General features: G+C 36.8%; 1 protein-coding gene across 1 annotated transcript in view; it reads left to right on the top strand.

The window, feature by feature from the left end:
* Positions 1–391: 391 nt before the first annotated feature.
* The window catches only part of LOC137390737 (titin-like), a 74,866-nt gene continuing 51,390 nt past the window's right edge, over positions 392–23,867 (top strand). The window contains exons 1-28 of the mRNA XM_068077059.1: positions 392–503; positions 1,568–1,843; positions 2,243–2,512; positions 2,837–3,106; positions 3,441–3,599; positions 3,944–4,051; positions 4,327–4,593; positions 4,887–5,162; positions 6,494–6,757; positions 7,719–7,988; positions 8,270–8,545; positions 9,850–10,152; positions 10,249–10,384; positions 10,719–10,882; positions 12,149–12,415; positions 12,596–12,865; positions 13,766–13,998; positions 14,201–14,388; positions 14,719–14,879; positions 14,992–15,294; positions 16,275–16,516; positions 16,795–16,967; positions 17,190–17,368; positions 18,184–18,459; positions 18,860–19,159; positions 20,030–20,332; positions 20,750–21,868; positions 23,492–23,794. Coding sequence (XP_067933160.1) covers positions 392–503; positions 1,568–1,843; positions 2,243–2,512; positions 2,837–3,106; positions 3,441–3,599; positions 3,944–4,051; positions 4,327–4,593; positions 4,887–5,162; positions 6,494–6,757; positions 7,719–7,988; positions 8,270–8,545; positions 9,850–10,152; positions 10,249–10,384; positions 10,719–10,882; positions 12,149–12,415; positions 12,596–12,865; positions 13,766–13,998; positions 14,201–14,388; positions 14,719–14,879; positions 14,992–15,294; positions 16,275–16,516; positions 16,795–16,967; positions 17,190–17,368; positions 18,184–18,459; positions 18,860–19,159; positions 20,030–20,332; positions 20,750–21,868; positions 23,492–23,794 — 7,468 coding nt within the window. The remainder of the gene's footprint in view (positions 504–1,567; positions 1,844–2,242; positions 2,513–2,836; positions 3,107–3,440; positions 3,600–3,943; positions 4,052–4,326; positions 4,594–4,886; positions 5,163–6,493; positions 6,758–7,718; positions 7,989–8,269; positions 8,546–9,849; positions 10,153–10,248; positions 10,385–10,718; positions 10,883–12,148; positions 12,416–12,595; positions 12,866–13,765; positions 13,999–14,200; positions 14,389–14,718; positions 14,880–14,991; positions 15,295–16,274; positions 16,517–16,794; positions 16,968–17,189; positions 17,369–18,183; positions 18,460–18,859; positions 19,160–20,029; positions 20,333–20,749; positions 21,869–23,491; positions 23,795–23,867) is intronic.

Consider the following 23,867-nt stretch of genomic DNA (forward strand, 5'->3'; position numbering starts at 1 on the left):
ATAGCTATGTGCGCAATTATTCTTAGATGTAGTAAGGTTGTTGAGTGGTGCAGTTGGTAGTGTGTCTGTATACAAATTAGAATATTCAAGTTCAATTCCCAGGTGAGGCAATTTTTTCCCTAAGGCTCTTAATGTGGCTTCAAACAGATGGATGGAGAGACACGGCTATTATTATAGTAAAGATTCTGATATCTTTAACGAATCATCTCCATATAGTTTGTAATAATATTTTTGTTTGTTGTAGAGAGAATTTCTACGCCATTTGAGTGATGTCGTTGTAAAAGATAAAGAAATGGCTATATTTGAGTGCGAGGTGTCAATGTCAAATGTACCAGTAAAATGGTATGTCGCGGGCCAGGAAGTATTTTCCAGCCCAAAGTATACTATATCGATGGATAAAACAGTTCATACTTTGCGTCTTGAGCAGGCAAGGAAGATTGATGCTGGGCAGGTTAAGGTCGTCTTTTACCATCTTGAATCTAAAGCTGCGCTTGTAGTCACAGGTGAGCCTGAACTTTGAGTAAACCGACAAATCTATGCTTCTTTTATGCTGCTTCAAGCTATTTAATCATTCTTGTATTCATTGTGATTATTAATTGGCATACAATCTACTTCACCCACTTCCGTTCTCTCGAGCCTGTTTAATCATGGTGATTCAAGCTCCACTTTCCGGATTCTTCTATTTTAAACTGGGAAGTTTCTGCTTGTATTTATTTAGATTCTGACTCTGTCGCAGAGTCGCTACCAGAGCAACTGGTTCATGAGGATGGTAGGTATTGGCACGTACAACGAGTCACATGACCTGGCAGACGCCGTCTGGTTTGTTTTTTGGATAATAGACGTTAAATAAAAATCACCGATAGGTTAAAAAAAGCTGATTGCCAATGGTTATAGATGTATGACATTTTTGTAAATTTTTTTAATTCAAAGAAGATTTTTCAAAGATTTTATGTTACTGTTTGCTGTCTGTAAGAAGACTTCACTGTAGGTTATTATTTGCGAGCAAAACTTTTTTATGCTCATCAAATAAAATGTTTTTTTATCAGTAAACCTTTTAATAAAAAACAGTGTATTCAGCAGCTGTTTAGTCTACATCCGATGATGTCATGCTCAGGTCATGTGACTCCGCACGTACTTGCTTCTGCGGACTGCTCCTAGAATAGACGCTAGGAATGGCTCGCGTAGTATTTCAGTAGTCCTAACAACTTTTGCTTCTAGTCAAATGCTCTAGTCGAATGACTAACTGCCTGCGCTCGTGGTTATGGTATGTTATGAGCTCCCTAGTTATATTGTGTCCTTGACATCGGCAAGTTACCTACCTGTATTTCTGACTCAGTGTCAGCTCGTAAGTATGAGAGAAACATATTGTTATTTTATGTTCTAATTTGTCAAGCTGTTCGTTTTTGTGCTTTAACCTGTTTTGTTTACAAATCTTTGTGGTTATAACTCGTGTTAAGCATACTCACTAACCATGTTGAGTACGGTTTACCGCTCGTAATCACGCTCATAACTATTTGATAAGCCGCTGAGTGTAAGATGCCTCTCAACTTTCGTTATTATGTTTCAGATAAGCTCCCTAAGGTGAGCGTACATCTCAAGGACACACGATGTACTGAAAATGAGCCCGTGAGTCTTGTAGCAGAGTTTGACAGGAAGGTGGTCAATAGCTCAGTCAGCTGGTATTTTAACGAAGTGGAGATAACTCCTTCCGATCGCGACTACTCCATCATCAATGACGGTGTAACTTGCACCCTCAAGCTGTTTAACCCCACGCCTGAAACATCTGGACAGTATACTATTAATGTAGAAGGGGTGACATCATCTGCCAACCTTACTGTTCAGGGTAAGTTCCAGAGGCTACACTTTTAGGTCTGCTCTGTAATTTCACTCCAATGGCAGTTCATTCGATGAGTCTTTTGGTATGAGCAACCTTTCCTTCTGTAGGTATAAACTGTTTGTTATACATTAAAGTGAATTTATAGAAGTTGGTAATCTATTTCACCATTGCCCTCTTGATAATCACAGAGAAAAATCAGTTTTCATACATTCAACTTATACAAGCAATTTCAACAATACTGTCTCATATGTGCTGTTATGGTAATGTAATAATATTAGTTAATGTATGTTATTATAATAATATAATATAATATGTGTCACCTAATTTATTTTTTCTATACTCAACTACAGACCACTATTAATAACCAGTAGTTGAACATGTCTCTATTTCGCTTCATTTTTCTAGCTGAACCCGTAACTATCATGAAAAGATTGACTGACCAAAAAGTGACAGAAGGAGAGGCAGCAGAATTTGTGTGCGAGCTTTCAAAGCCAGACTACAAAGTCTCATGGATGCAGTCAGATGTGCTTATAGACTTGGACGATGAAAGATTTGAGCAGAAGAGTGACGGAGTTGTACATAGACTTGTCATTCCGAAGACATCGAGTGACATGAGCGCTGAATATACGATTGTAGCTGGAGACATCAAGTCTACAGGTGTACTCGCCGTGTCAGGTAGTGATTTTCGTGTTCTGCTTGTGAGTATCAAAGTACCTGAGTGCATTTCATTGGAAAATGCAGTTATTTTTTTATCTGCCTCTATTCTCTGCTGGAACCCTGTTTGACACAGATCTCTGGTGTTGTCATCTCACGCATGGCGCAGATAGTTTTCATGATGTGACAACTTTTAATGTTATTTTTTACTGTCTCACTATTCATCTCAATGCATCAATACACTTATAAGTTATTTAACTGGATTTTCAAGGTCAATATCAATTTCAATGTCAGTACTTTCCACCAATTTGTTTCAAGATAATGAGTGAAGTTTTTATTTTAAAGATATTGAAGCCAGTTTTGACGTGAGCTTGCCAAGTGACATCACAGTGTCAGAGAATGAAGCATTGACACTTACAACAAAGATCTCAAGAGATAGACCAGTTATCTGGTACAAGAATGGTGTGCCCATAGCAATCGATGATGAGCACTATCAGATATCTAAAGATGACACCGTCCACACACTTACAATCCATAAAGCTCACCTCGACGATGAAGCTAACTACAGCATCACTGTTGACAAAAAGAGGATGCAAAGTCATGTGGTTGTGAAAGGTGCGAGATACTCAAGCTAATATTGTTTGCCATGCTTTGGCATGTGCCAGTTGTTGGCAGCTTGGCAAAATCTTCTATCTTAGTGATTATGTCCGCAGTCACCTTCATCCCATAAGGCAGGGGAAGACAACTTATCGTACCCTAGTGATTCGATTGTTAACAACGTTTTGAGTTTATTTCAAGCAGTTCATTATTTTTTTATGGAAACAGAATATCATCAGACATGCATATTCCGATCGATAAACTGGCATGTACGTTTACTGTTAATTTAAAATATGCATAATAGCAAGCAAGTCTTCACTCTGAGTGAATGTAAATTTTATATTTGCGGCAGCACTACCCTATTTCACGAAGACGCTACCAGAGAGTGCAGTCGTATATGAGGCCGACGATGTTGAGCTAACTTGTGAAGTATCTGAACCTTCTTCTGTCATCTGGTACAGAAACTCTGTAGAGATTCCAGCTGGTCATGAAGACTATACCATTGTCACAGGTATCTCTTTGTTCAGTTAAGTTTAAGACTCTAAGTGAAATGATAATCGTTGTACGCAATACAAAGATTTAGTAAATCAATTGACCAAATATAGCTCTTCATTGTTTTGTAATCTAAAATGACGATGAAGAGCTCATCATTGTCATTATGATCCTAAACCATAATGACGTTATTGATCGTCATTGATCCTAAACCTAAATTATTTTTTGTGAAGTTGTCAAAAAATATGTGTATTATTCTAGAATTGATTTAATATGGGTGTCTCCAATGGGGCCAAGTTCTCTTTGCTAACTATAATTTGAGCTAGCAATGCTGAGTTGCATTTGACTATCTCTTTGCTGTAGATGGTGTGAAACACTCACTAGTAATACCGAAGGTTACTTTTGATAAAGAGGCCAGATATTCTGCTCGACTCAACGAGAAGGTTACTCAAACTAATCTCCAGGTCCAAGGTTTGTTGCGTGCAATTTTACTAAATGTGGCTGTCCGATCGACTATTATAAAATCATAAAAAGTCACGATTTTCTATTGGAGTCCATTCTCAATGAATGAGGCTAGTAGGTCGTCATTTTAAATTCATCAATCACAATAAACATATTTTTTTATCTTCTACATGCTTGGTTACTTTGTATGTTAAATTTGTTGGCACAACTTGATTTAAAGATGGCTGCCAATTATTAGAAATTATTTGCAAGGTTATTCATTGATGAGCTCTTTGCTATTGCAGAACAACCACTTTGTATTGTGAGACCTCTACAGGAAGTAACTGTCCCTGAAAATCACTCCTCAGTTCTCATCTGTGAGTTGAACAAACCAGATGTGAAAGCTGTTTGGACCAAAGCTGGAAAGGTTGTGACCCCTGACGACAATGTGAGGCTAACAATTGCTGGAGTGCTGCACACACTTTCAATTGAGAAGACAACTCTTCAAGACGAGGCTGAGTACACTTTCTCAGCTGGTCCTCTGACATCCAAGGCTGAGCTTGTAGTTGAAGGTCTGTATTTCTGTTATAATCTAGCATTGTTCTGACTCACCAAAAATAGTGCGAGTTTGACCTACCACTACCTTTTTCAGAGAATCCAACAAACATAATGGTATATTTTCGTTACATTAGATTAATTTATTACATTCATGGGCTGATAACTCCTCTGAGTTTGGAAGATTTTTTCTAAGGAAGTAGAAAGATTCTCTTTAACAGTCTCTACAGAAGATTAACTCAACTAGTTGTTCTATTTATAAAATTTCCTGTTTTTTTATTTATAGAATCTCCTCTTGTTCTATTTATAGAATCTCCTGTTGAGTTTGTGATGCCTCTGCAGAAGATCTGTGTAATAGAAGGAAACCCGGCTACATTGACCTGTGAAGTGTCAAAGATAGCAGGTGATATGCCAATAACCTGGCTCAAAGACGGGACCCCATTATCTCCTGATGCTAAGGATTTGGAGATGAGAGTGATAGATAAGGTTTTCAGTCTACACATCCCATCAACTGTCGTGGATGATGAAGCAGAGTACACTATTGTAATAGGAAAGAGCAAGTCGAAGGCAGAGCTACTTGTAGATGGTATGATGAATTTTTCCTCCCGTTGCATGAACCTTCTAAATGGTGGCATTGTTTTCAATGTCATAGTTTCAACGAGATTTTCATTTGAAAAATTTTATTATACTACTACTTTGGCAAAATAGATATTGTAATGAACAAGTATTTTTGCATTTTTGTTAATATTGTTAATTTCGCCATTGTGTTGTCTGTGCAGCAAAGCTGGACATACTTTTTTAGAAGGTTCGGGACTCAAGCTGAATAAGTCATTGAATGTTATTGTCAAAGTCAGCGTGAATACTATTATTATTGTTATAGATGTATTATTGTTTTTTATTTTTAGGACATACAAATAACTTTGTTATAACTAATGTACATGTGTGTCTCTTGTTATTAGGGATTGTTACAAGTATATATACTAGCAGTAAGTACACCGATGCCAGAAATTTCTTTCATATGTAATCAGATAGCTCATGAGGGTGTTAAGGAGGCTGGTTCTCAGGAACTTTGCTTTAAAAAAGGTTCTTAAAGGTTCTCTTAAAAAACCAAAAATTTTGGATTTATTTAAAACCCAGATATTTTGGAGTTTTGAAACCAAAAGTTTCACCCGAGTTCTCATGTAACCCGAGTTCTCGTGTAACCCGAGTTCCTCATGTAACCCGAGTTCTCATGTAACCCGAGTTCTCGTGTAACCCGAGTTCCTCATGTAACCCGAGTTCTCGTGTAACCCGAGTTCTCGTGTAACCCGAGTTCCTCGTGTAACCCGAGTTGCATGACAACTCAAGAGAAGGCACGGAGCATATGAGTGTGAAGTTTGGATGAAATCTACCAAAATATTTGGAAACGCATAGAATTTATGCAGACTAACAGACAGACACACACAACGGCAAAGTGGAATTTATTAATAATAGATGTATATGTATATATTATTACTAGTTGAATGCCCGGTGTTGCGCGGGTAGGAAACTGATTATCCAATGAATTTGAGTAAATTACCATCGAGTAATTTTAAATTCATTAAGTAATTATTCTATTATACTTGCAATGCCGGGCGTTCAGCTAGTATTCATATATAGATTTGCATACTATATATTGTTATTAGTAATCAGTTATTAACCCTAGATCTAAAATATCATAAGAACATTTTTTAAATACTATTGAATTCCCATGCTATGATTATTTTATTTATTTTACTTTTTTATTTATTTTTTGTCTGCATTGACCTGTGAAATAATGTTATGATCATATCAACTGATCAACACAGGATCAGGATAACTTCTCTAAAGTTTTCAAGTTTTACTAATCTTCTCACTCAGTTAGCTCTGTTTTCACACTGTGATGTTTGACTTCTTTAGAAGAACCTGTGCGGTTTGTCAATGAGCTCCTTCCACAGGAGTGCATTGAAAATGAAAGAGTTGAATTTCAATGTGAGCTGACCAAGGAAATGCCTGTCGTCTGGTACAAGGACAATAGAGTTATTCAGTCCTCCCAGGACTGTGAACTACTCTCTGTCGGACTCGTCCACAAGCTCGTCATAAATAGAGCCTCTCTTGATGATGAAGCGGACTACACAGTCATCGCCGGCCCTATCAAGTCTATAGCTTCCTTACTTGTAGATGGTAAGCTAGACTTCCTGTAACACGCTTCTGTCAGACGGTGTAACTTTATCATCAATAAAATATACATCTAGATACGCAACTCGTTAGTAATAAATATACTCTAGAATTTAGAGTATTTTTACAAAGTATAGTTTAGGGTCTAGACTATACTTTGTACAAGTATGTAGAGAATACATCAGAGCATCTACATGTATAATAAGTTTAGACACTATTCTATTCAAACATTAAATTAAAATATTTTATCAAATGGTAACCTTTTTTAGAAGGAAGTTGTTCTCAACAGGGTATTTGGCATAACCATTGTTCACATATTCAAAATTATATTTTTCTAAACTGCTAACGGATTGGTTACTTCCTGTTAACTACTACCGGATTGGTTACTTTTTGTTAACCAATACCGGATTGGCAAGGTTCTGTTAATTTAATTTGCCTAGAAGTTTCGAAGTTTATTAAAAGTTTATGAGTGGCCATAATTGCTCTTGGCTATATAGAAAAAATCCTTAATTGAGCCAAAAAGCTATTTTTGTTGAGCCATTTTGTAAATATGGAGCTTGGAGAAAGGAAAAATTATAAATAGGAAAAACATAGATATAAACAGATAATTACAGGAATATATTTAACTTCTGATCAAATCCTATTGTTAAATATACTGATTTAATATGTCTGTCATAATATCTACATATAATGAAGCAGCCCTTTATGGTCCTTTGACAACCAACTGCTGCTAGTTTCATTTGTTTTTTTGCTGTAAATATTATTTCTAGTTCTCTATCACTTGTATGTCACAGGATTGCATATTCTGAAATTTATTCATGTGCAGGTCAGAGCCGACAGAAATTATTCTGCAATTTAAGTATTTCTGTTGTTAGAATATAGATTCGTATAATTATGCTAAAAAACAGCGGCTCACATACACTTACTATACCCTCTTTTTAATAATTCTCCTTTTACACATTTGTAGAAGAGCCAGTTGAGCTGGAAAGCGGCCTGCAGGATGTGGTGGTCACCAAACTTCATACGTCTGCAGAGTTTCGCTTGAAAGTTTCGAGAGCCGACTGCAAAGTCACCTGGCTGCACGGTAAATCACAAGTAACAAGAGGAGCTAAGTATACCGCCAGTGAAGATGACCTTCAATTGTCTTTGAAGGTCAATGACGTTACTGGCAGCGATGAAGGGCCAATCACAGCTACTGTGGAGGATGTGATTTCGAGTGCAAATTTACTTGTACAAGGTAAAAAGAGTTTTTATTTTATATAGCATTTAATTATTTGGAACCTAGAACAAAAAATAACCACATATATTTACTATACAAAAGTATTATTTGAAGTTTTATTACTGTACCATCAATTCACTGGTCATTCTGTAGCTTTCGTTAAAAATATTTGAGATGAAAAGTTCTGTAATCTATAAAGAATTACTTTCTATGACATAAATATTATTTTTCCAACATTGTTATGGTTTAAACATTGTCTCCAGTGTAGTTACGGATTCACGAATTTTGTGCATTTTTAGTTCCACCAATTATAACTGACATCCAACCAGAGTTCGTTTTGAAATCGGGACAGAAATTCTTATGTGAGATAAAGTTTGAGGCGTATCCAGAGCCAGCCCCAGTGGTGCTGTTTAACAACTCACCTCCTCAAAGCTCATGTATTACAAAAGTAGCAGACGACAAAGTTATACTCAGCCTCCCAAAAGTCAACCGAGAAGAACACTGCGGAAGCTTCACAGTAAAGCTGAGTAATCCGTATGGAGAAGATGAGGCAGACATACAGCTAACAGTAAATGGTAGGCAGTCTAAGTAGTAAGCAATAGCCTGTCCATTCTATCAAATACGCTGTAGAGGTGTCACACACTGTCTGTAGTTCGGAGTAAATTAAAAAAAATCACAAAAAATATCCTATTATAGTTTTGAAGCATTCAAGTTTTAGCTGATAGTTTAGCTGTGTGACAGTTAATCAGCCAATAATACAGTTGTTTGTGGTAATCAGCCAATAATGGGATACATTAAATTAACAATAATGGAATAGCTAGAATTTACCTAAAAAGGGTGTTTTTAATCAGGCATTTTTATTGCACACAAATGCTCAGCACGGCTTTCATTATTATAGTATGGGGTAAAGCTAAAAAATAAAAGCATTGATTCATGTTTGCTAATAGATACTCTGATGTGTGTAGCCATGTATCGACAGGTACTCTGATGTGTGTAGCCATGCACTGACAGGTACTCTGATGCGTGTAGCCATGTACTAATAAGTACTCTGATGTGTGTAGCCATGTACTGACAGGTACTCTGATGCATGTAGCCATGTACCGACAAGTACTCTAATATATGTAGCCATGTACTGACATGTACTCTGATGCGTGTAGCCATGTACTAACAAGTACTCTAACGTATGTAGCCATGTACTGACAGATACTCTTATGTGTGTAGCCATGTACGAATAAGTACTCTGATGTTTGTAGCCATGTACTGACAAGTACTCTGATGCGTGTAGCCATGTACCAACAAGTACTCTAACATATGTAGCCATGTACTGACATGTACTCTGATGTGTGTAGCCATGTACCAACGAGTACTCTGATTCGTGTAGCCATGCACTGACAGGTACTCTGATGCGCGTAGCCATGTACTGACAGGTACTCTGATGTGTGTAGCCATGTACTAACAAGTACTCTAACGTATGTAGCCATGTACTGACAGATACTCTTATGTGTGTAGCCATGTACTGGCAGGTACTCTGATGCATGTAGCCATGTACCGACAAGTACTCTAACGTATGTAGCCATGTACTGGCAGTACTCTAACGTATGTAGCCATGTACTAATTGGTACTCTGATGTGTGCAGCCATGTACCATCCCATACCAGCCAGTACCATGCCCTGTACTGTAATGCATGCAGTCCTGTATTTTCAACTAGTTTAACTAAATACTGTAGACATGCAATGTTGAAAATAGAGTATTTTGAGGTTAGATGTCTGTAACCTGATATCCAACAGTTGAGTAAAATGTTTACAAGTGTGGTTTAATCATATGCTGACTAATTCTCCAGCTCTGCTCCGTATGCAGCTGTCTGCAATGCTTTTGTTAGATGTACCATCGGCACCAGGCAGCCTTCATGTGACGTCCTACGGTCCAAACTTTGCCGAAGTAGCCTGGACCGCTCCAGATGAAGATGGAGGTCTACCTATAGTGTCCTATCTCATAGAAAGAAAGGATGTGAACAGAGCCTCTTGGATTAGAGTGAATGAAGTTAATGCTGACACTTTATCTCTGACAGCCCGACAGCTCGTTGAAGGAAATAAATACTTGTTCAGAGTCAGCGCTATTAATGAGATAGGTCAAGGACCTGCTGCTGAAACAGCTGAGCCCATTACAGCCAAATGTCCTTTCGGTGAGCATCAGCTGATTGGCAAAGCTGAGAATTTTGTTTACTAGTCTTGAAGTTTCAAGCTCTTTTTGAACAATCATATATATGTTGCCTTTTTAGACGTCCCTGGACCTCCTCAGAAGCTGCGTCCACTTGAGGTCTCGCCAACATGCATCAGCATAGAGTTCAATGAACCTGAGAGTGACGGTGGTTCACCAATCACCAGCTACATTATTGAGCGCCAACAGACTAACAGGTAGTTGGATTTCTGTTATTTTTGTAGCAGACAAATCGAGCTATTAAAAGTAAATTCTATTGATTCACAATATCAAATAATATTAACAATGAATTTGGTTATAAATATTTTTCGATTTTCAAATTTTTCATTTCATTTTTAATTAGAGTTTTGATTTTAAATTGCTTGGTAATTTTCTACTTGACTCTTTAATTTAACAGAGTAGATAGCTAAAGACATTAAACTGAATTGCAGCAAGCAGTTCAGCGTTATCGTAGAGCTGCTCCGTACTGCACTATCTTCATTTATTTAAGAGTGAAGATGGTGTTTCAATAAAATATGATTTTATTACTAGCACAAGATGGAGCCGTGTAAATAAAAGCTCAACTCTTGAATTGCAACACGAGGTTGATGTGTACGAAGGATTGAATTACTACATTCGAGTTGCTGCTGAAAATGAAGCAGGTCAAGGTCAACCTTGTGAACCAATTGGACCACTTCTAGCCAAAGCTGCTATCGGTATGAATTACCTCAGTCATAGACATTGAATTTGCAGGTACTGGGTTCTGTAATCTAGACCACAAATAAGAAATTGTCTTTCTTCTACTCTGGAATTTAGGCTCCACTTTCTTTCTGCACCTAATGCTATTAGTATTTTACCATCTGTTTCTTCATTCAACTAACAATTGTGCATGTAGTGTAGCTCTGCCAACAAGTCACCAACTATGTGTAGGAGTTGTGTTCACTTGATTTCACATGAGTGTTTCATTTTTAATATACATATTTATAAAATGGTTCATCTACAGAGGAAGGAGTCACAGAAAAGATTTGTAAGTGGTTCATGTGTTCTTGCTGCATGATGCACTGCTGCCTCGTATATCTAAGCCGCATAATGTTATTGCAAATAACTTTGCTTTGAGTAAATTACCTGCCTACCGACCTTGTGGTCTACTTCTTTATAATATACTGTGGTTAGGAATTGCTGACCTCTGACCTCATGAGCTAATGTCTGCCAGAAATTCATCCAAACCAGTATGTCTCTTGATATGATAACTCAACATTCCGAGATCTGTGCTTGATTCGTCTTTTAGACCTGGTGTTTATGCCAAATATACTGTCTTCTTAGATTTGCTTGTCTACACGTAGATATGCTTAAGAAACTTTGCCAAAAGATCTCCATTTTTCTGATAATTAAAATCATTTTATATCGTATGGCAATGCATAAGTTTTTTATTGTCAACCCTTGTCTGGCAAAGATGGTTGTAAATGTTTTATCATTAAATGTTGCTCGCTATGCATGCATCTGCTTACAGCTATTCTTGTATAAGTATATTTATACAGTATTTTGGATAAAACTAATTTTTTATTGAATATCTTTTACTCAAATCACTAGAAAAGTAAATAAATAGATATAAGCAAATTGTTTGAATTTTAAACTCAAGTGTAGCATATGATAAAGCTATAGTTTATTATTGAAACTTAGCCATTTTGTTCAAAATTTAAAGGTATCTCATGATATAACTGTCTTATTTTCACATTTTAATGTGGTTATTTGAAGCAGTTTGAACAAATTGTTTCTTAGTTTTTAGAAAGTTTGTTACAAGAATTTTATAGAAAAATGTTTAATTTTAATTATTTTTAGAGTAATGAAAACTAAAATGATAGCTTCTTTGGCTGATCTTTTAAATAGCCTTTAATTGATCACAAAATCAATTCATAAAATTTTTGGTATACTAAATTCCGTGACTAAGCTATTGAAACAATGAAGGGAACATCTATTTATAGTGCCAATCAACTATGTGACACCTCTCAAGGATGTGGATGTGAAGGAGGGAGAAGATGTAGCGCTAGTATGCGAGGTGAACAAGGAGGGTGTGACGGCTGTGTGGTGCAAAGATGGAGAGAGAATAACTCCTGATGATACAAAATACACAATCACTGTGGAAGACTTCACGCACACTCTCATAGTTTCAGACTGCGATATTGATGATGACGCGGAATACACCATCACTATAGATGACTGTAGCTCTGTAGGCAATGTATTCGTGCAAGGTAAAGTGTTAACAGGAGTTGTCTGTCCTATGCTATCAGACAGGCGACGAGTCATAATTAATTTGTAAAATATTTGAAATTGATAGTTTAACTTGTCAAATTGCAAGAGTACTGGTTGATTTATTTTTGGTCAGATGTTGTGAAAATGTTCCACTCAATTTTAATTGATTTATTTTACAGAAGATATAGTGGAATTGGTGAAAGGCTTGGATGACCAGACTGCTAATGAGTTTGGTGTTGATGTCTCTTTCACATGCCAACTGAGCAAACCCGATGTCAAGGTCAACTGGTCTAAAGGCAAAAGCCCAATTACAGAGAGTACTAAGTACTCGATAAGCAATATTGACTGTGAGTACACCCTGACTGTCAAGTCTATAGAACCTGTCGATGAGAGTGATTACACCGTCGTATTCAGAGGAAAGAAATCAACCGCTGAGCTGTTTCTTGATGGTAAGAATAACTAATTTTATAGTAATTATTTGAATTTAGTTTAGTTCATATCATTATTATTTGTGGTAGTGTTTTAGTGAGCAGTGGGTGTCTTCTGTATGACCGCTGTGTCTCTACTGATTTGATTTATGGACAGTTTTTATATTTTGATTTAGTTAAATAAACTCAACTGGGTGTTTTTGATGATTGTCATTCTTAATCACAAATAATTTATTGCTATTATGGTAGTTAAACTATCTAGTTTTTATATATAATATTTAAACACAAATTGTATAGTAGTTATTATCACACAACCTTGCTTTAAGAGCTGTATATTTCTTCTAGTTTGACTAAGACACTTTAATCCAATTACAAAAAAAGGCCTTTTAGGTTTTTATTGAGCTCCATCCAATGTCCTTACTGATAGTGAGTTCCAATGCTTCAAGCTACTGAGAGTTCAGGGTAGAGGCCTCAGCTACCAAAAGTGTCATGCTATGAATATGGATTGATATTATGAATGCATTCCAATCTAAAATAACAGGGGAATATGTGAATGATCTACAACTATTGTTTCAAAAAGTTTATGTAGCAGTTCAATAAAAGGGTTAAAAATATATCATAAACAACTAGATGTTACTGAATATGAAGCAAAAAACAAAGAGTTGTCATCTTCTGTATTCTATAAGATAACCTTAAAAAGAGCAGACAACTCCTATGTACTGTGTTACTGAGTTTTATCCATCTAACGTGGATGATTTTTATAAAACACATCTTAAGAATGGTTACACTTTAATGCTCTGGGAACATGTCTTGAATTCCTTTAATATCACTCACTCTGTTGACCAAACAACATAATAAAATTCACTTTCATCTCTTTGAACTAGTAAATTTAAATAAAATTTTGTTATGATTTATTTGTAGTCGCCCCTAAGGTTACAGTTGATGAGAGCTGGAGTAAAAGGGTAATCATGCGAGCAGGAAAGTCAAAGACGTACAAGATTCCTTACATCGGCCATCCGGAGCCTAAGATCACCTGGAAATATGACAGTGCGGCTGACTTGCCAAACACTGTCAAGTTTAGTGCTGATGACAAGGACATCAATCTCACACTAAAAAATGTTGTGAGGTCGGATTCCGGTGTTTATGAGCTCAATGTGAGGGGAGAATAATTGTGCACCATTTCTTTGTGTTACTTTTGAATGCCATTGAGTTTTATAAAAACTAAATTTTGTTTCATTTTTCTGTTTGTATTCTATGCATTACAAAATATTGTTCAAAGTTGTAAGTCAGAACTGTTGTCACTTTTCCGGTTTGTTAAAAACTTTCTATAATGATCTTTCACTTGTTGACATGTAGGTATCCAACGACATTGGAGAAGTCTCTGCTAGCCTTGATTTGGAAGTAGTCGACTGTCCATCTAGCCCTAAAAACCTAACCACTTCTGATATGACTGAAAGTTCCATCAACCTCGCATGGGATCGGCCCGATGACGATGGAGGCGCAGAAATCACAGGCTACTTTATAGAGAAGAGAGATGCTACAAGGTAGGTGTATGGAAAAATGCTATTAGGATTTGCAGTCTAAAATTGCTGAGTGAGTTATGCAGGTCTTGTAGATAATAGAAAAGTGTTGAAAGAGATGCATACCGATTTGCTTCAACTGATCAATAAAGTTACTAGTTAAATAACAAATGGCTTTACTGATTAACACTATTCACATTCTCAACAATATTGATTGATTTGTTTGACAGCAAATTTTTCTTTGAAATTTCAATCAACTCTTACGATTGATAGAGCATTAAGTTTATAAACAATTTGATTGCCGAACTCCGGACTTTAATTTCAGTTTTTATTCCTACTTTTTGTCATTTGTAGAAGGACCTGGCAGCCAGTAGATACAGTTCAGTCAATGACTCATGGTACAGAAGGCCTTACTGAAGGTACAGCTTATTTGTTCAGAGTGTCAGCTGTGAATGAGTACGGGACCAGTGAGCCAGTCGAGTTGTCCTCTCCTGTCACTATTGAGAGCCAAATCGGTGAGTAGACATTGTTTTAAAATTAGATAACTGGATGGAAAAAAGTAAAAGTCAGAGATTTTTAGGTTATTTTGGAAGCTGACAAAATATTAACTTTGATTGTATTTTATAGCTGTGCCAGGTGCTCTAAGTTCTCCAGTTGTCACAGCTGTGACAGCCACTTCCTGTGAGGTGTCTTGGGAGCCACCAGCCGAAGATGGAGGCAGCCCTGTCAGTGGATACTTTGTTGAAAGGCAGTCAGATGTGGCATCTCGCTGGATCAGAGTGAACAGGCTACCAGTAGACTCGCTGTCCATCTCCATAGACAACCTGAATGAGGGAACCAGCTACACGTTTAGGGTTGTAGCGGTAAATAAGAAGGGAGAAGGAGAACCTAGCCAACCATCTGAGAGCGTACTTGCAAAGAACCCATATGGCATGTATCCACGTTTTGTGCTGGCAACAAAGCTTTTCATTTCATTTTTTGTTACTGTAGTGGCTATTTTTCAGCACCTGACTAGCTGGTATCACTCATGTCAAGCGACATTTTCTTACTTACCTGATGGTTAGTAGTCTGTTGTATGTTAGTTAGTAGTCTGTTGTATGTTAGTTAGAAGTCTATTGTATGTTAGTAAGTAGTCCGTTGTATGCTAGTTAATAGTCAGCTGTATGATAATTAGTAGTCTGTTCTATGATAGTAGTCTGTTGTATGATAGTTAGTAGTCTGTTGTATGTTAGTAGTCTGTTGTATGCTAGTTAGTAGTCTGTTGTATGTTAGTAGTCTGTTGTATGCTAGTTAGTAGTCTGTTGTATGATAGTAGTCTGTTGTATGATTGTTAGTAGTCTGTTGTATGATAGTAGTCTGTTGTATGCTTGTTAGTAGTCTGTTGTATGTTAGTTAGTAGTCTGTTGTATGTTAGTTAGTAGTCTGTTGTATGATGGTTAGTAGTCTGTTGCATGTTCGTTAGTAGTCTGCTGTATGATAGTTAGTAGTCTGTTGTATGTTTGTTAGTAATCTGTTGTATGATAGTTACTTGTGAAAACTCTATATGATTGCAATTGTCAGTTTGTCTTTGATCATGATAGGCATGTTTATATGTACATGTATGTATGGTTTCGTAAAGTGCCAGTGTCTTTTATCATGGTAGTTTAGAAGAGATAAAAGCAATATTTTACATACAGTATTTTCTCGAAGACTGTTTTGATCTGTTGATCCTTCAAACTAGTTTCTCCTTTTCCCTCATTTCTCACCTCATCGACTATAGTAAAATCTTTTTCATGTTTCCATTGAGACTATTTTTTGGCAGAATTGTATTTAAGGTACCGAGGAAGATTAAAATACTTGCATGTTATATGCATGTTGATAGTATGTTTACATTTAGTTTTATTAACTTATTAAATTTATGTCACATGTAGATGTGCCGGGAGCTCCAAAACATCTAGAAGTGTCTGATGTCACTGATACGAGTGCCAAGCTCACTTGGATTGCACCTGATTGTGATGGTGGAGCTCCAGTCACTGGTTACACCATTGAGTACATGAAAAGAGGAAGCACCAAGTGGGTTTTGATGGAAACTGGTCAGCCTCATCTGGACTTCACAATTGAGGGTCTCCAGACCTCAGCCAACTACATGTTTAAAGTCTCTGCTGTGAATAAGGTGGGTAAATTGTATAGACTATAAGTTAGAGTGCCACTTCTGGAACTGAGGTAGGCAGCCAAGCTTATTTGTTTTAGACTTTTTCTAAAATGTTCTTGATTTAGTGAATGTATAAGTTTTACATCTTTTGTTCATTTTGTATAGAACCTTCTTGACTACTATAAATGCCTTATCAAATGTTAGGTGCAATGAGATGTTCTAAGTGACGATAACTTGTGGTAGGTTTTTATTTTAGATTGAGAAAGCAGAAGTCAACTTTTACAATTGTCTTGTTGTAGAGTGGTAAGGGACCAGCTTCTGAAACCACAGACTATATTCTCATCAAAGCACCAGTGATAGGAGATATCGCCGAGATACTCCATCCACTTGAAGATGTCACCGTTGTCTCCCCTGAAACCATCAGACTCGAGTGTGATATTGATGTAGGAGAACCAGCATCTGAGGTTGAATGGTGAGTTGATTTGATATTAATGATGTTCATTAGTTATGATCAATAATAGGTAAGCAAAGCTGAACAACTGACAGATTAATACATCTCTGAGGTCACTCAATTGCTGCTATTATAGAACAGTTTTTACAGAAAAAACGTGCTGCTTCTTTGCATATAAAAATGTTTCGTTTACAGTGTAAGCTTATTATTATTCTCCTTTTCGATTTCAAATAATCATTTTAGGTACAAAAATGGCAAGAGCCTTCCCAAAGAGAGTCGAATCAAACAGCAACTCGATGTGAACAAAGAGTTAGCTGCTCTTGAAATAGAAAAGACAACTTCTGCTGATGCGGGAAGCTACAAGCTTGTTGCTAGTAATACTCTAGGGAAAATTGAAACCAGCTGCACAGTCACAGTTCATTGTGAGTTTTCATGTTTGCTAGTTAGTAGCTAGTAGTCATTAGTTACCTATTATTACTAGTAGTTACCTATTGTTACTAGTAGTTACCTATTATTACTATTGGTCACCTATTGTTACTAGTAGTTACCTATTGTTACTAGTAGTTACCTATTATTACTAGTAGTTACCTATTATTACTATTAGTTACCTATTATTACTAGTAGTTACCTATTATTACTATTAGTTACCTATTGTTACTAGTAGCTACCTATTATTACTAGTAGTTACCTATTATTACTATTAGCTACCTATTATTACTAGTAGTGACCTATTATTACTAGCAGTTACCTATTATTACTAGTAGTTACCTATTATTACTAGTAGTTACCTATTATTACTATTAGTTACCTATTATTACTAGTAGTTACCTATTATTACTATTAGTTACCTATTATTACTAGCAGTTACCTATTATTACTAGTAGTTACCTATTATTACTAGTAGTTACCTATTATTACTAGTAGTTACCTATTATTACTAGTAGTTATCTATTATTACTAGTAGTTACCTATTATTACTAGTAGTCACCTATTATTACTAGTAGTTACCTATTATTACTAGTAGTTATCTATTATTACTAGTAGTCACCTATTATCATTAATAGTGACCTATTATTACTAGTAGTTACCTATTATCATTAGTAGTGACCTATTATTACTATTACCCACTTGTTCACTATAACACTTACAAAGATCTAACTTTCATGTATCCTATTTTAAACATAGATGTGCTGTTTTAATATCTTTTTATGCGAGGCCGTAAATTTATCTATTTCAGGTAAACCGGTATTGTCCTTTGTGGAAGCACAGGCATCAGTAACCCAGAATGTTGGCTCCAATATCTCTATACCAGTTCAAGTGACTGGTCTGCCTGTACCAGATGTCAGGTGGACATTCAATGATGGCCCACTGGACAGTTCATATGTCACTTCTGATGCTACAAGCACAAATCTAACGCTGAAACAGATGAAGCCTGAACAGCAAGGGACGTACACGCTCACCGCTTCCAATGTGGCTGGAGAGACCAGCGCTAAGTTTACACTTTCCTTGCTCGGTAAATCTGTTACTATTTCTTGAAGCATTTTAATATTTAAAATTGTAAAATACAAAGGACGCTAGTTCATTCTTGTAAAATGTTGTGATGTCTTTAATGATGGGTAACATTTTGAACAGCCTGCTTATCTCATTGCTGGTTCCTTCAAACATTTTGAATGAAATGTGTATAAATAAATGGGAGGATTAATGTCGCTGGAGTTTTAGTTTAAAACTATGAATATGTACTATGATTGTATCAGAGTACATTTATATGTACAGTATGTTACTGCACCACATCCTCGCAACATATTTGTGCCAAAAGCTATTTCAAGAGTATCTGTATTACTTTATGCGTTTTAGTAGAACTCGACCAGTTCATGATATAAAAATATTAATACATGGTTACATTATGTTTCTAGACAAACCTCACCCTCCTGAGACTTTCACAGTCAGAGGTTACTCAAGGGACAGCATCTCCATCTCTTGGACTGCTCCAACCTCAGACGGTGGTGCCCCACTGCAGTCGTATATCATTGAAAGACGAGATGTTAAGAGAAATACGTGGATGACAGCCGGCAGCACTAAACCTGATGTGTTAGAGTTTACAGTTGGCAAGCTGATAGAGGGCAATGAGTACTTGATAAGAGTGTTTGCTGAGAATGCTGTCGGAGCCAGTGAGCCTGTGCAGTCCGAACCTGTCATCGCTAAAATGCCATTTGGTAGGTCTACCAGTTCTAAGTAACAATTGCTCTATCAGCTATATCTATAAGAGTTATCTGTTTATTATAAGATCGATATTGTGCAGCTCGAGTTGATGATGTTCACTGACATGATATTCAATACGAAAAGAGCTACTGTAGATGTCCTTCTAACATAACTCTACTTGTATATAAATTCAACTGATCTTGGAACAAATTCAGCAATTTATGTGTATTTTACAGTTTGTATACATAAAATTCCTATAAACGTAAACGTTCCCATAACCAATTATTTATTCTGTAGGAGTGTCTACTTTATGTAGATTTTCAAAGCGTTTGTAATAGTCTTGCCCTAAATTTTACATTTCAAATGAGCTGAAAAACTGTTGGACTTTTCAAGATAGCAGGAACTTGAGCATCCATTGCTGGATCAACACTGGCTCACTTAACTTCACTCTGACAACGTAACAAGCATTCAATATATGGGTGAAACTTGGAATTATTCTTTACTAGCTGTGCTACTCGGCGTTGCCCGACTATTAAAAATTAGCTTAAAAGTAATGAGAGCTGCCTGTCACTTGCTATTAGCCTGGCAGATTGCCAATGGAAAATTTTAGTGAGCTAACTAATGGTAATAACTTACTAACGCGATCACCCCGCTTGGTATGCAAAGCCATTGGATATGTTCTCCCATATCGTAACTTTTATCGGCAAGCTAATAACTCATTCTCTGTGACCTATTGGGTAGGGCGTCGGACTGGTGAATGGTAGGATCTGAGATCAAATATTCTTTGGTAGGGATTCTTTATACCAAGATTTTAATATCAATTGCCGGAATTCATACAGACATAAAAAATACTTTGAGAAATATATATATAGTTAATGTTTTAGAGAAACCAAGCGCTCCTCAAAACCTGACGGCTACAGATGTGACAGCAACTGCTGCTGTTCTCAGCTGGTCAGCACCTGCGTCTGACGGTGGCTCTGAGATAACCAACTACGTAGTAGAGAAATGCAATACGTTCAACGGTCGCTGGGTTCGAGCTACCAAGGCCTCCTTAATTGACACCTCACTGTCCTTAGTTGACCTTGTTGAGGGAACCAATTATCTTTTCCGTGCGTCTGCCGAGAATGAAGCTGGTGCAGGCCCTGCGTGCGAGCCGATTGGCCCGATAGAAGCCAAGGAACCATCAGGTATGTTGCTAAGACTTGTGATGGAATTGATCATTTATGTAACATTATATATTTCATGTCCCCTTGTTTTTACCTAACAATTACAGGTTTTCAACTCATTTTAACTTACGTGAGATGAGCAAATTGCATACAACCTCTAACAATTATTTTTAAAATATCTTTGCTAGCTCCAATAAAAATCTTTCACCTAATATACGTTCTTTGAAAAAGGTATTTTAAAAACTACATGTCAAATCATTGCTTTGATTGACTAACTTTTGCCCATGTTGTTTGTTTTTTTTTGTTTTTGTATGGCATAATTTATAAAACATTTCTGTTTGAAATGAAGTTTATTGCCAGTAAAGTAATGTAATACATATTATTCTACTTCTACTAGTTTCTGATACTTAACATGCTTGTATTCTTGTATTCTTGTAGTTGAGGTAATGTTTGTAACACCGTTAAATGACATTACCTGCACGGAGGATGAGACCATAACATTCAGATGTGAAATTAATAAAATCGGATGCACAACTGTGTGGAAAATGGATGGCCGACCGCTGCCAAATGAACCAAGGTTTGAAATAAAGGTTCAAGGACCTGAACATTTCCTCACCATTCGTGACGTGCAGCTAGATGATGAGTGTGACTACACAATACATATTGAAGATGCATTGTCCACTGCCGGTCTCTTTGTTGATGAGGAGTTTGTGGAGATCATAACTCCCTTGAAAGACGTAGTGCTCAGCCAAGTCCCACAGGATGTGACTTATACATGCGAAGTGAACAAGCCTGGTCTCAATCATAAATGGATAGTCAACGGTAAACCACTGCCTCAGAATGACAGATTCAAGAGCACAACTGTTGGAAATAAGTACAACCTCAACATCAAAAACGCGACTGGGGAAGACGACGGCGAATACACAATTGTCATTAAAGGTCAGAAGTCATCAGCTGAGCTCATCATTGAGGTTCCGCCCGCAGTTAAGCTAGACAGGAAATATCAGTCACAAATAGTTTTGAGAGCTGGAAAGATGACAATATTTGAAGTTCCATTCAGTGGCTGGCCAACACCTACCGTCACGTGGACTAAGAATGGCCAACCACTTGTAACTGACAAGCGTATTCATGAGGAGACAATTTCTGGTATCACCTGCATCCATGTGAAAAATTCTATTCGCGAAGATTCGGGTATATACTCTGTAGAAATACTGAATGATCTGGGAACTGTGTCGGCTGACATAGACCTGCTGGTTGTAGATAAACCACAACCACCCGTAAACTTCGCCGTCCGTTCAACAACTGAAGATTCTGTGACTCTGGAATGGCAGGCTCCTCTCGATGACGGAGGTCGACCTGTCACCAGCTACATCCTGGAAAAGCGTGACATGAACAGGCGCACTTGGGTTTCTGTGGGAGAGTGCCCCAATTTAGAATTTACTGTACCCAAGCTTACAGAAGGTCAAGGTTACATGTTTCAAGTCAGGGCAGTGAACGAGGTAGGATCGAGTGAGCCTGTGGAGACTGAGCAGGTAGCCAAGCCAATCAGTAAACACAGTAAGTGTTGATACGCATAGTTTTTAGCAAAATGTATTTCAAACGCTTGAATGAAGATGAATGATCAGTTTCTGTAGTATCCAGTCGTCGACCTTATTCTCTTAAAGATGAACTTACAGTCGACCTTATTCTCTTAAAGATGAACTTACAGTCGACATTATTCTCTTAAAGATGAACTTACAGTCGACCTTATTCTCTTAAAGATGAACTTACAGTCGACCTTATTCTCTTAAAGATGAACTTACAGTCGACCTTATTATCTTAAAGATGAACTTACAGTCAACCTTATTCTCTTAAAGATGAACTTACAGTCGACCTTATTCTCTTAAAGATGAACTTACAGTCGACCTTATTCTCTTAAAGATGAACTTACAGTCGACATTATTCTCTTAAAGATGAACTTACAGTCGACCTTATTCTCTTAAAGATGAACTTACAGTTGACCTTATTCTCTTAAAGATGAACTTACAGTCGACTTTATTATCTTAAAGATGAACTTACAGTCGACCTTATTCTCTTAAAGATGAACTTACAGTCAACCTTATTCTTTTAAAGATGAACTTACAGTCGACCTTATTCTCTTAAAGATGAACTTACAGTCGACATTATTCTCTTAAAGATGAACTTACAGTCGACCTTATTCTCTTAAAGATGAACTTACAGTCGACCTTATTCTCTTAAAGATGAACTTACAGTCGACCTTATTATCTTAAAGATGAACTTACAGTCAACCTTATTCTCTTAAAGATGAACTTACAGTCGACCTTATTCTCTTAAAGATGAACTTACAGTCGACCTTATTCTCTTAAAGATGAACTTACAGTCGACATTATTCTCTTAAAGATGAACTTACAGTCGACCTTATTCTCTTAAAGATGAACTTACAGTTGACCTTATTCTCTTAAAGATGAACTTACAGTCGACTTTATTATCTTAAAGATGAACTTACAGTCGACCTTATTCTCTTAAAGATGAACTTACAGTCAACCTTATTCTTTTAAAGATGAACTTACAGTCGACCTTATTCTCTTAAAGATGAACTTACAGTCGACCTTATTCTCTTAAAGATGAACTTACAGTCGACCTTATTCTCTTAAAGATGAACTTACAGTCGACCTTATTCTTTTAAAGATGAACTTACCCAAAATTTTATTAGATTTTATCAGAATTTTATCGATATCTTTTATCATTTTCAATTCCGTTTGATGTTTGATGTGATCTGACCGCCAGGATGTTTCAAGATTAAAACCAACAAAATTTGATCGCGGTTAAAACACTCAGAAGAAAAATACATGCGAAAAATGTCACTAATTGCTATCATTGCGATAGCTGTTATTGACTATTGCTTTCAAGGTGCAGCGCTACGTGTGATGTCATAATCACACTTTTGCTTGATCTGGGTGTTGTAAACAGAATTAAGTTTTGTCAATTTTAATCTTGAAACATCCTAGCAGTCAGATCACCACAAACATCAAAAACAATTGCAAATGATAAAAAAATACTGATACTTTCTGATAAAATTCAGTAAACGTTTGTGCAAGTTAATTTTTAAAACCAATTTAATTTAAGATTGTTAATACCACAGATTGTATTCATGTACAATGGGATCAACTTATTTTGCAGCTGTACCTGATGCCCCTCACACTGTGATTGCTAAAGATATCAGCAAGACGGAGGCAACAATGACATGGCAAACTCCGGAGAATGACGGAGGAGTAGCCATAAAGGGCTACCATGTGGAGAGATGCAGTGACAGCAGCGAAAGGTGGGTGCGTCAGACACGCTCTCCCCTCCCAGACACCAAGTACCCTGCAAACAACTTGATGGAGGGAACTGAGTATAAGTACAGAGTGGTGGCAGTCAACAGCAGAGGAGAGAGTCTTCCCAGCCAGGCTTCTGAGCCATTCATCGCAAAGCTTCCATATGGTATGATTTTTTAAAGGCATAAATTCATATCTTTCAATGGTTACGCTGCCGTGTTGTCATATATTTGATGTTT

Source organism: Watersipora subatra, chromosome 3, assembly GCF_963576615.1.
Source record: "Watersipora subatra chromosome 3, tzWatSuba1.1, whole genome shotgun sequence".
NCBI classification, from domain to species: Eukaryota; Metazoa; Bryozoa; class Gymnolaemata; order Cheilostomatida; family Watersiporidae; genus Watersipora; species Watersipora subatra.